Below are 13,467 nucleotides of genomic sequence, written 5' to 3' on the forward strand. Positions count from 1 at the left end.
ATTCTGTCTCACAACTTGCCTGAGTTAGTGAAATCCGCCCCTTGCGATCGAGTCTACGAGTGGGCTGTTGCTGTTGATCAAAGTTTGCAAGCTAAGCAAATGGAAGTTGTTAAATTATTACAAAAGACTGGCACAGAAGTTTGTTCTTGGATGCCAAGGGTTTTTTTTTTTTTAAAGAACTTGTGCGCTTATGTTTTAAGTTTACAACTGTGAAACTTGCTTTTATTGTGTGTATGTGGTCCGACTAGTATATATATATATTTTTTTCCTTCTCCTTAAACAGAGCTATGGCGAAGGTTCCCACTACAGCGATCACACATCGAACAGAGAGCTATCATCAAACGATGGCATTTCTTCGTCATCCTTCATGAACCCTGGCCTTGTCGGTGAGCAGAAATATACAACTTTTTTTGCTCCTATATTTTCTGGCAGATCTCAAATTTCCAGGATGTAGTGTTATTAATGTGGATTGTTGCTTGCATTTCCTCTTTGGGCAACAAGTTTTACATACTTGTTCCAATAACTGCCTTGCTCATTAGTAGACCTCTGGATGCATAGTTCTTAGAAGCTGGTTTCAATTCTCCTTTTGTAACTGTATGACAAAGAATGTACATCTACAATCAGTTGCGGGGATCGGCCTTTATGTTCTGCAGGGGATCATTTTTCTAAAAGCGAAACGTAAAGGGCTGGAGGAACTCTGCAAATCGAGCAGCATCTGGGGAGGGAAAGGACAGATGATGTTTTGCGTCGGGATCATTCAGCACAAATTGAGACCAAATTGAGAAGTGGTGCGATGAGTTGGATCCAGAGACATTGGCTAAGGGAAGGAATGTGAAATTCTGAAGAAGGGTCCTGGCTTGAAGTGTCTTCTGCCCATTCCCTCCACAGATGCTGCCTAATCCAGAGTTCCTCCCGCACTTTGTTTTCCTCAACATCTGCAGTTCCCTATGTATTCATTTCTAAAAGTACTGCTCACTCTGTTGCATTGCAGAAATTTAACAAATCGCATTTAAATACAGGACTTCTGACTGGATGAAGTGGTCACACTTGTAGTAGACAAGACTATTCAAAGGTTATTTTGTAAGATGTTTTTCGAACCTTCATTGCCCAAATAGCCAAAAATGAAATCCGTACAAGAATTAATTTTCACACTGGATTTGCTTGATAATTGTCTACTGATTATCAAATATTTTTACATTAGTAAATATGATTCTGGCTGAAATATAACAGCAGGCACCAGGGACTACAGATGCTGGTTTGCAAATGTTGACCAGCGCTGGAGTAACTCTGATGGTGGGATAACATTGGAGGTGACAAAATGTCAGAGAATTATATGTTGGATGTGAAGGCTGTTGAGGTGAGGACCAGGGAACTCTGTCCTAGTTCCGTCTAGGGTGTGCAAGAGCAGATCTTCAGTTATTTTAGTCTGAGAAAGGATCTCAACCTGAAACATCACAAGTTCTCCAGAAATGCTGCCTGACCTGCTGTGTCTAGCCATATAATTACCTTTAATTGGTGCATTTAAAAAATGAATAGATCCAAGGCCCTATATTCAGAATGGAGAAATTCTTGGTGATTTTGAAATGAATGACAGAGCTTTGGAAGAGGAATTTAAACATAAGAATGGGTCTCTTGGTGGATTCTCTTGGCTGCAAATAACAACTGAATATCAGTGAAGTCGGGTGATGCATTGCAATATTAAAGTGGACTTTAAAAAAAAAATCAACGGCAGTCTGAAGGTTTATAGCGGTTGAAATTGGAAGCTAGCAGGTGGAGCTGGAGAGAGAGGCAGCTGCAGGATGATCAAAGTATGTTGCCCGGCGTTTGGAAAGGAGCGATGGAGGCAGATTTCCAAAGGTGATAAAGGATTTTTATGATTGATTTTTGGCCGAGGAGGAGGAAGTTAAGGTCGGGGTTCACAAACTGCAAAGCTTTAACAACTTTAGGCTCGGGCTGAGGTGGTAGCCTGTGGAAGATTGAAGGCCAGAGGCATTTGGTATTTGCAAAAGCCTGAAGGATTTGCTCTTGCCTTGACATTCTGCCAGCTAATGGCTCATGTGTTTTGTATAGCCTGTGTTATAGGCGTGACTTTTGGCTAAAGAGTTTAGTTAAGGACGGGCAGCTCGTAGACATGTAGACATTTAAAGTAGCCTGTTATTAAAACTTCCCTTTTGTTTGCCGTGCCTTATAATTTATCCAAATTATCTGACCCGTGTCTAAGTATCCACCTGTGAAGCTACTTGTAATATGGGGAATCCCATGTATAAAGAACCACAGAAAAGAATAGGGTGGCAGTTAGGGTGAGCTGCTGCATCACTGCACCAGAGACTCTGGTTCGATTCTGACCTCGGGTGCTGTTTGTGTGGAGTTTGCATATTCCCTCTGACCTCGTGGCTCTCCGGTTTCTGAGTGGGTTTGTGGATTAATTGACTGCTGTAAATTGCCCTTGGTGTGTAGAGAGTAGAAGCTAAAGTGGGTCACAGAACTAGTGTGCACAGGTGATCGATGATCGGCATGGACTCGGTGGGCCGAAGGCTATTCCTATTCTGAATCTTTCAATCGACAAGCCAGGTTTTGATGACTTTTGTCGGTACAAGGAATTGCAGGTGCTGGTTTACAAACCAAACCACAAATTGATGGAGTAACTCAGCTGGTCAGGCAACGTCTTTGGAAAACCTGGGTAGGCTGCGTTTCGAATCGGGGTCTTTTTTCAAATATTAACCCGCTGAGTTAAGCCCCTGTCCCACTTGGGAAACATGAACGAAAACCTCTGGAGACTTTGCGCCCCACCCAAGGTTTCTGTGTGGTTCCCGGAGGTTTTTGTCAGTCTCCCTACCTGCTTCCACTACCTGCAACCTCCGGGAACCGCACGGAAACCTTGTGTGAGGCGCAAAGTCTCCAGAGGTTTCCTTCAGGTTTCCTAAGTGCGACAGGGGCATTACTCCTACACTCAGCACTTTTTGCAAAGACTTGTATAGCGGAGATGTAGTTTGATAAAGGGCTTTCCTCTTGTACTCTGCCCAAAGAATTGGTAAACATTGAAGGTGGTGGGAAAAAAAAAAGTTTCCTCTAATCCAGAGCTAGAATTGTTCTGCTAAGGCTTTCCAAGGCTGCAGGAAAGCTGGCTTGTAATTGGAGCTGATGTATTTTATGTCTGAAGAATCGTTGAGCAGAAGGTGTGCAGTGTTGACCATGTAATTAAGAGGCTAACATAAATATTTTCTGGAGAGCTACGTTTTGAAGCATCTGGACCCCAATGTACTGCAATTTACTGCCTAGGCTGACGTGATGAACTTTGCTTTTTGTAATGCAAGTACATTGATGGCAAGAGCAAAAGTGTTGATTTTCATTTTATCGGGCGATGCAAGGAGACATGTCAAAGGCACACTGTCCTAAAATAGAAACATAGAAAATAGGTGCAGGAGGAGGCCATTCGGCCCTTCGAGCCAGCACCGCCATTCATTGCGATCATGGCTGATCGTCCCGTATCAATAACCCGTGGCTGCCTTCTCCCCATATCCCTTGACTCCACTAGCCCCTAGCACTCCTCTTGCAGTTTTCAGAATTAAACATGGAATGAGGGTGACACAATGGTTCAGTCCCACAGAACCAGAGGCTTGGGTTCAGTCCTAACCTCCAGTGCTGTCTGTAGAGTTTGCACATTCTTTTGGTGACACTGTGTGATGTGTACATGTATAGGAAAGGTTTAGAGGGGATATGGGCCAAACATGGGCGAATGGGACCAGTGTTGATGGGGCATCTTGCTCAGCATGGACCAGTTGGGCCGAAGGTGAAAACAAAAAGCTGGAGTAACTCAGTGGGTCAGCCAACATCCCTGTAGAAAAGGAATAGGTGATGTTTCGATCGAGACCCCTCTTCAGACTGAAAGTCTGGGAAAAGGGAAACTTTTCTCCAGGGACGCTCTCTGACCCGCTGAGTTATTCCAGCTTTTTGTGTCTATCTTCAGTTTGAACCACCATCTGCAGTTCCTTCCGACACAGTTGGGCCGAAGGGTGTGCTCTATGACTCTGTGGGTGGGTTTTCTCCGTGTGCTCCAGTTTCCTCCCACATCCCAAAGACTTGTGGAATAAAAGGCCTCTGTAAATCGGCTCTAGTGTGTAGGGAGTGGATGAGAGGGTGGGATATCAACGAACCAGTATGATTGGAGGTTGGCGTGGGCCGAAGGGCCCGTTTGCATGCCGTATCTTTCCATCAGTCAAAGTGGAAAAGTATTCCATATTTGGAAGGGGGAAAGCAGTTGATTTCTCATGGAAATGTTCCTCAGAGGTATATGCTTGCAATTTTCTACTCGAGTTGGCTCCCATGCCATCATACATGAAGCATAACTAATGAAAAATCTCTGACAGCCCTAAGCTGCTTTTCCTCCCACAGTAACTATTTTGGCTCTGATCTGCTTTGTGACGTCCCCAGTGTTTTGCAGTATTTTGATCTTTGCCAAGTACACCCTGAAGGTCGCGCTGTATTGTATTTATTTATTTTTTGTTTGGACCCCCCCCCCTGCCCCATCCTCGTGTTTTAAATAGCTGAACCGAATTGCCATCTCCATTCTATGTTTTACTGATACACGATACATTTCAGAACCATGTTTAAGTGTTCTGACTGTTTCTACTGTGCATTCTCAGTCTCCTGTCACTTCTGACACGTGTCTGCTGCCTTTTCTCGGGCTCTGTAGCTTTCCCTAATTAGATGCTCTGTAGCTCCTTTGAAACTTATTACTGCCAATTGGGAACCTGGCACTTTCCCCACTGAGTCTAGCGTTTTGGGATCAACTCCTCACATGCTCCGTGCAAACACCTTGAGGGACTTGCTGAAAAAGCTATGTTACCACAGTAAATAACTTGGAACAAATGCTGTATTTGTTACTGGGCCTTTTCTTAATGTTTATTAAAACAAAATGGGCCCCAGGGAGTGCAATATGTCACAATTGAGGCAAGCAGCTTGAACAAATGGAATACTTGAAATTACAGCCCTTTTGTTATCATAGGATCAGGGTCGCACAGCGTGGAAACGGTCCTTTTGGCCCAACTTGCCAATGTCGGTCAAGATGCCTCATCTACATTAGTCCCACCTGCCCATGTTTGGCCCTTATCCCTCAATCTTTCCCATCGTCACTGGTTGATTATCATGGTGCGGTCGAACTCCAAAAGATGTCGATTGTTTAGTGATGGTTATGTATATAAATAGACCTGTGCACATGGTGTGACCACAAACAGCATTGTGTTAATGGTGCTGGGGTGAGAGGTTGGCATATGCCAAGCAGATTTCATGTTAATAAGTGAAGGGAGCTGAGTTAGGCCATTCGACCCATCCATCAGACCCATCGCTTACACCATAAGTCTACTTTGGAGTTAATTTGGGTAAAATAACCATTTGAATTTGAAACAACTATACAAATTCAGTATCCTTTTGTATTAAGACCAGAGTTAAAAAATACACTTGTATTTTCATGTTTACAAAAAATTGACTGATTTTGGAGCTTATAAAGTATTTTCAAAGTGTCGGAAATATTATGGACAGCAATCTGCCATAAACAGAAATGTAGTATTGGTATGAAATTCAAAAGGGGTGAATTAGCTTACATTGCATCCTCCTTGCATCCTTGCACTTTTTCTTACCTGCACTTTCTCCAAGGTATCTTATAGTTATAGAATCAGACATTGCGGAAACAGGCCCGTCGGCCCAACTTGCCCACACCATCTGACATGTCCCATCTACACTGGTCCCTCTTGCCTGCGTTTGGCCCAGATCCCTCTTGGCCTGTCCTATCCATGTATCTGTCCAATTTGTTAAATCTTGTAGGTTAATTAACAAGAGGAGTGTATCTGTGACATTGCTGTGGAGTGAACACTACAGCTTTTTTTTTTGTACCAGTGTAAATAGTTCAGAGCAGGAGATCTCTTCCTCGTTGCAGTGTTTTTTTTTCTTTCAAGAATGTAGCCGTGTGGTTACGATGGATGCAGAACATGTAGGCGACCATGTAAAATGTGTGAATGATGTTTGTCATGTAGGATTTGCAGAGAGTAATTGGGGAGTATCCATGTGTGAATTCCCTGTGGATTAGGGAAAACCGTGCAGTGCCATGCGGCTGCTTTGCACCTGCTCCTGGAGTGATTAAATTGTTATGCCAAGGGGAAGATTTTTTAAATATCACTGTCTTACCCTGCATTGTCGAAGGAAAATATCTCTTGGCCCTTCACATGCTGGATTTTGATCATTTCGACCTCTAGGAATTCCACCAAGTGAAGGTGGAATAGGGAAATGGAGAAGTTATTTTGCTGATTAAATCGTACCTGTGGATTGGATTCTTGATTTTAAAAAGCAGATGTACAGATAACGGCTCGTTCACAACAAACTTTTGTCGTACAGCGTTGTGACGGTAAATTTGTCTTTCAACTTTATTTGCAGTTTAACTTCCATTGATCACCTGAATGATCATAGTTGCCATTTCTCAAAGTATTTGTCTCGTTCATTCAACAAAACAAAGCGCTGGAGGAACTCAGCAGCTTGGGCAGCATCCACGGAGACAGATAACCTTTCAGGTCGGAACCTTCATACTGAATTGGGTCTGAACAAGGATCACGGACCCAAAAATGTCTCCTGTCCATTTCCTCCACGGATGCTGCCTGACCTGTTGAGTTCCTCTAGCACTTTGTTTCTTTGCCCAACATACCAGCATTTTCAGTTCCTTGTGCCAACATTTCTTCAATTTTTCTCTCTCTTCAAACTTAACAGCAACTTGCTATTCTCCCATCTTCCACCTTGCAGGCTGGAGCTCATCTATAAAACGTTGCCCCCTTTCTAAACTTGAATGCCATTGGGGCCTGTTCGCAGCATCTCAGATTTACATGCATTAATCGTTCAATTTCTTTTGCCTCTTGTCTTTTGTGGCTACATTGACTCTCAAATCTCTGAAGTCTCCCTGCTCTCTGACATCTCTGATTTCTTTCATATCTCAATTATTCCTGTTCTTTCACTCATTTTCAATCAATCTGAAGAAGGGTCTCGACCTGAAACGTCACCCAGTCCTTCTCTCCAGAGATGCTGCCTGTCCCGCTCAGTTACGCCAGCATTTTGCGTCTATCTTCGGTTTAAACCAGCGTCAGCAATTCTACATTCTGTTTTTTTTTCCCACCTTATCAAGATACTGGTGAAAACGGACTTTTTGGGCCATAATTTATTAAAGTTTTTATTGTGCTTCTCTAAAATATGCAAATCATCAGTGCATGTTTTTGTATCACATCTCCACTGCAGGCACACAATTCTACTGTAATATTACCAGATGGCAAGGAAATATTCACCTGGAATATTAATATTAATTGTGACAATAGGTGAAAATACAAGAGACTGAGAAATTTGGAAAGGCTAAGTTTGTTAGCGATATGTTGACAAATGTGATGTTTATTGAAGCTGCCATAATATTGCATCAAATGATGCACGATTTGTTATTGACTTGCTGACCATCTATCACAAAATCTAAAGTCATGTTTAGAAGGGCCGAGGTTCTGTTCGGGGTCCTGTCTTTACAGTAATATTTGTTGACATTATCACCAAGCTTGTTTGTGATGGAATTCACTGAAGAATTTCAAGGAGAAGAGGTCAGGGTCTGCTTTTACATTCTGCTGTTAATGGCATCTTTCCCAAGATGAGGTTGGGGGCCTCTCTCTCTTTAGGTTGTAACCTCTATCCCTTCATTCCCATAAACAATGACCTCTGGTTGCAATCCCTGACTAGCGTGAATCAAGCAACTTTGCATATTTTGCAGGTGTTCATGTCTCTCAAACAATAGCTTGGCACCATCTAACACTGGTGATTTTCTGCACGTGTCAATTGAGTACATTAGCAATTTTCCACATTAGTTTTTGTTTTTATCACTGTGTGGTGCTAAGCTAATCTCTGACCTTCTCTGGCAACAAAGTCCAATTCCTAGGTAAATATATGTTTGGATGTCTGCGAGTTTAAGTAATAGGCGGGGAATTTTACAGGTGACGTTGCCCAGCAGGACTGAGTTAAGAGTGTTTAATTCTCATGTGTATCGATAACAGAGCAGTAACATTCTTTACTGCAGCTTAAATCTATAAATTTAAAAACCCCATTACTGGTGCAAAAAAGCCCATGGTCCATTGTGCAACCAAAGACTCAAGTTCATAGTTGAGTTAGTATTTTGGAGTGTTCAGTAGCCTGAAGGTTGTTAGGAAGAAGCTGTTCTTGAACCTGGGTGTCACAGTTTTCGAAGTCCTGAACTGCCACAGGAGGAATATGTGACTTAAGGGGGAAGTGAGCAGAGGAGAGGTAGGGGGAATTGGCGACTGAGGGAGGGGTGGGGGAAACAGGCACAGGTCGGAGTGAAATGACAGCTTGGCCAGGGTGATGTTGGTCTTTGCTGGCAGTATTCACTGACACTACAAATGTTTCTACAGAAATAGTGATCAACTCTAAATTGGTTCCATTTCTTTTACTCCCACCTTCCTCATCTAACTCCTCATGGTATTTTTCTTCTCACCAGGCTGTTCTTCTTTATCCATGATCCAATCTCATTTTTTTTTCCCTTGGCCAGGTAATCATTAATTAATTTTGTGCATAAAAGTGGCATCAAAAAGCTTTAGGTTACAAGTTTTCACGTCTCTTTGGAAATAGATCAATTGTGTTTTTTGAGTGTGTGTGTGTATAGAAAAAATATAGGCGGAAAAAAGTCCCATTTGTAACTGACTTGTGTTGTCTCGTTCAACAGATTCACTAAAAAATGTAATTAGTTGGATATAATCTGTCCTTTTTAATTTGTATTGAGCCTTGAAGTCTCTGAGTATTTCTACATTTCTTAATCCTACCACTTTAATGTGGGCAAAATTTTAAACAATAAATTCTGCTGTGATAGAAATCATTGATATGTTATCAATAGCTGAGATCAGACACCAATTCCCTGCAATATGTGGCTTGTTGCCACCTGCCCCATGATTAAAAAAAAGATTCATTTATTCGCACTATTTTCTGTCGATATTTTTCATTACCTTGCTCTACATTCCCGCGTTTTAGTTTTACACGGTAATCTATTATCAAACCTTTTCTGAAAATCTAAGTTTCCCCCACATCTGTTTCCTAATATATCAGTAACATCCTCAAAAAGAAGACTCTACCGGATTTGCCAAACACTTTCTTTCCCTTTCGTCAATTCATGTTGACTTTGTCTAATCCAGCTGATATTTTCTAAGTGTCCTGTTATCTCATCCTTTACAATATCCTCTAGCATCTTTCCTACTAAATATGACTTGACCTCCATTTGTTTTGATGTTTAATTAATGAACTACCCAGAAGTTCAATAAAGCCTCTGTGCGGTGCCATGAAAAGGCTTGTGTCATTGCTTCATCTTCATTCTCTTCTGCCTCCTATTGAATGTATTCTCTTGCTTTGTTGTATGTTTACCCCTACCGTGATAAGAAGGGAAAGGGCATCCCGTTGCACCGAATTTGATAAGCTTGCCAGAAACACGAGATGTAGCTCTGTCATGAAAGTGGCGTCACAGATAGATTGGGTGGTCAAGAAGCCTTTTGCCACATTGGCCTTCGTTAATCAGGGTATTGAGTGTAAAAGTTGGGATATTTTGTTACCGGTGTATAAGACATTGGTGTCATGGCTGTGTTTGGAGTATTGTGTTCAGCTGCGAGAGTGTTTTTTGTAAACCGTGTGATGAGTACTTCGAACACACCGCAATAGGTGGTGGCGGAGGCAAATATGATAGTAGCGTTTAAAAGACCCACTGAGGCTTTTCCCTGGGGCATCAAAGCCATCCACCCAGTAACTGATGCTGTCCTGGCCTGGATGACTACCATTGATCTTCAACTTTAGGCTGTGCACACCATACGCAAGAAGAAGTTTAAGAGACTGGATAGGCACAGGCATATGGATTATGTGCAGGCAGAGAAGAGTTGGTCTTGGCATCCTGTTCTGCACAGGCATTGTGACTTCTATGTTCTATAGCACATGGAAGGTTGTGCTTAAAAATTGTGCTGAGATTTGTATATAGAGTGGGTGAAAATTGATGGACAAAAGTTAGGAGTAACCTGCTTTCTTTTTGAGCTTGGTAGATTTATAACTAGTGGAGTCTCGCATTGTTTAGTCTTGCACCTTCAGCTGTTCACAAGAAATGATTTGGCTGTCAGCATGGTGCATTGTATCAAAGAGTGCTGATACAAAGATGGGTGAGGAAGGTCCTGAGTCTTGAATATCTGGCTTTATATCTTGTACTAAATGTTATTTCCTTTATTGTCTATCTATCCAGAGTTGGATAGATTCTTGTGTTTAAGAAGGAACTGCAGATGTTGAAAAATCAAAGGTAGACAAAAGTGCTGGAGAAACTCAGCGGCTGCAGCAGCATCTATGGAGCGAAGGAAATGGGCAACGTTTCAGGCCGAAACCCTTCTTCAGACTGATTAGTACAGGTGTCTGAAGTTATGGGGAGAAGACAGGAAATAGGGTTGGGAAGGAGAAATAGATCAGCCATGATTGAATGGCGGAGTAGACTTGATAGGCCGAATGGCCTAGTTGTACTCCTTTTCATTATGACCTTACACTGGATGGTTCGATTGTAATCATTTATTATCTTTCCGCTGATTGGTTAGCACGCAACAAAAGCTTTCCAAGGTACCTTGTTGCATATGACAAACTAAATTAAGTAGCAGGGGCAGAGTGTTATGGGGTTGACGACAAGATTGTACACTTTGGTTGTCAGGGTAAAAAACTAGTTTTAAATGCTGCGTGAATCTTGCATTCCATCTGGGAAGTACGAATGGAGCGTTTAGTCGTGTATGTCAACTTTACGTTTACAAGCAGCATTGAAATTTGATCTTTGTCATTTTTAATGTGGTAGAAAACATACCAAAATAGATGTGTTAACATGATCTGTTGGGTAGGTGGAATTAATCATACCAAAATAGTGTGTTGTATATGTAATGGAAGGGTGGTGTAATCCTTTAAATTACATGAACTTTCCCTCTATTTTATCTGGCATATAGTGTTGCATCTTTTTATCTATCTATCTATCTATATTATACATTTAAAACTCTGGGGCCATCCGACCGACTGCCGACCAGCGCCCTTCCTGCCTTTCGATTCGTGCCCGATACTCGCAGATGTCCAATCGGAATGGCCGATGCTCGCAGATGTCCAATCGGAATGGATTAATTTGCATGTACGGCTGCCGGCTGCATTTCTTCCTTTGATTCATTGCCACGCCCAATCCAGACGCTCAATCTCCGAGATATTTTCCATTTCAGTAGAGATTTCGCTTTTCTTTCTAAGTATCCGCTCCTCATTTCATTTCGTGTGTTGAAGTACACGTTTTTAATCAAATCCTTCTCCTCCCCCCACCCCCAAGTATTTCAAAAAGAAACTGGCTTCTCCATTTACATGCCAGCTTCCAACACACTTCGAAACAAAGTTGCAAGACAGGAACACTCTGAACTTTTCACCTCAATGGGATATCACAGCAAGTGCTTCAACAGGAGGGGGAGGGCCAATTGGTATTGCAATTGGAACTGCTGCAGCAGGCAGCGGAGGTGCAATTGGAATTTATTTTCAATCCACTGCTGAGGGGGACAGGGGAGTGCTGGAATCTTACATTTAGGAACGGGTTCAGTTCCGTTGGAGGAGATGGGTGCATGGTGGAATATTGGGTTGGGGGATCACACCATTGGGGGAGCAGACCCAACGGGTCTGCACTTGGTCTAGTACACCTTTAAAACTCTAACAGTATATTTTAATGTCAGCTATTTATTTTGACTGAATTTGCCTCGATGTGAGAGTATTCTGCTTCATGAACTGGAGTGCGGGGGATGAGGGGTGAGTGGCTTCTAACATAATGATGGCCAGAATTGGCATAGATAGTCTTGGATTCACCCAGAGTAAAGGAGTCTAAAACTAGAGAGTGCAGACAAGGATCTGCAGGTGCTGATTTACAAATGAAAAGTGCTCAAATAACTGTGGGTCGGGCAGCATCACTGGAGAACATGGATGGGTGATGTTTCGGGTTAGGACCTTCTTCCCTTAAAGAGGCGCATGGTTCTTAAAACTAGTGAGCGCAGGTTTGAGATGCGAGTGGCCCTGAGGGGTAGGTATTTCACATGGAATAGTAGCTATATGGAGCAAGCTGGAGGAGGAGGTGGAGGCAGATACAATCACAGCATTTGAACAGGTACATCGAAAATAAATAGGGGGGTATGGGCCAAATGTAGGGAAATTAGATTAGCAAAGATGAGCGTTTTGGTCAGCATGGCTGCGTTGGGCTAACAGGCCTTTTGTGTGCTGTATAACTCTGAAGCTATGATCATTTTGAGGGGAATGAAACTTTGATATCACCAATAAGGATAACGAAGGAAATTAGCCTGGAGTCGTTTCCCCCATCCCTGACCCTGTCCAAAATGCTGTGGTTTGACTTGGGTCTTTGCACACTGGTGAACTTGGCATAATCCCGAAAACTTCCTGGTCAGTGTGACTAATGGTTTTTTGCTAAGCAATAAACCCCGGTCATGGACTTGCTTGCAGACAACACACAAATTGCTACTGGGTTTGAAAGTACATGTTATGGTAATTGCATGGTTATGTTCGTTTGACATATTGGCATATAGCGTTTTTGCTTGGTTTTTGCACTTTTTTAAAAAAGGATACAGCATGGAAACGGTCCCTTCAGCCCATAAAGTCCATGGCGACCACTGATCGTCCATTCACCTTTGTTCAATATTATACTACTTCCACCCCTTGCACACTACAGGCAGTTTTGCAGAGGGGAAAACGTGCAGAGTGCACACATACAGCGCTCGTGGTCGGGGTTGAACTCGGGTCTCTGGTGCTGTGAGGAGCGGCTATTCCAGCTGTGCCAACCCTTATTGAACTGCTTTGTTTATTATATTACCCATTGATCACTGTGTTCACAAACCTGTTTTGCTGCTGCAAGTAGGAATTTCATTGTTCCGTTTCCGTGCATATAACAATAAACCCACACTCTTGACTCACCAGATATAGAGTAGCACAAGCTCATTCTGCTGAGTCATTGGTATTGCGCCAAAAATGGAGAAATTAATCATACCTTTTATTTGTCCACACGGACTGTGTCCATTCGCTATGTGTTGCTGATTGATGGTGACTCGTGTTTATTTTCCTACCTAAGAACATCCTCGCCTTTTACATTTTATTCTCATATAATCTAAATCTCAATGACGTGATATTGAATTAAAGTGAGGGATTTTGTTCATAAATTTAGTGTTCATAAGTGATGCTAGCAGAATTAGGCCCATCAAGTATAATCTGCCATTCGATCATGGCTGATCTATCTTTCCCTCTTAACCCCATTTTCCTGCCCTTTCCCTATAATCCTTGACACCTGTACTAATCAAGAATCTCTATCTCTGCCTTAAATATCAATTGACAGCCTTCTGTGGCAATGAATTCCTCAGATTC

General features: G+C 42.4%; 1 protein-coding gene across 11 annotated transcripts in view; it reads left to right on the forward strand.

The window, feature by feature from the left end:
• The window catches only part of LOC129711148 (transcription factor 12-like), a 128,095-nt gene that overhangs the window by 46,299 nt on the left and 68,329 nt on the right, over positions 1-13,467 (forward strand). For all 11 annotated transcript variants that reach the window (XM_055658592.1, XM_055658591.1, XM_055658593.1 and 8 more), the window contains one exon: positions 284-386. In XM_055658592.1, the coding sequence (XP_055514567.1) occupies positions 284-386 (103 nt within the window). The remainder of the gene's footprint in view (positions 1-283; positions 387-13,467) is intronic.

The sequence above is a fragment of the Leucoraja erinacea genome, chromosome 29 (assembly GCF_028641065.1).
Source record: "Leucoraja erinacea ecotype New England chromosome 29, Leri_hhj_1, whole genome shotgun sequence".
Lineage (NCBI taxonomy): Eukaryota > Metazoa > Chordata > Chondrichthyes > Rajiformes > Rajidae > Leucoraja > Leucoraja erinaceus.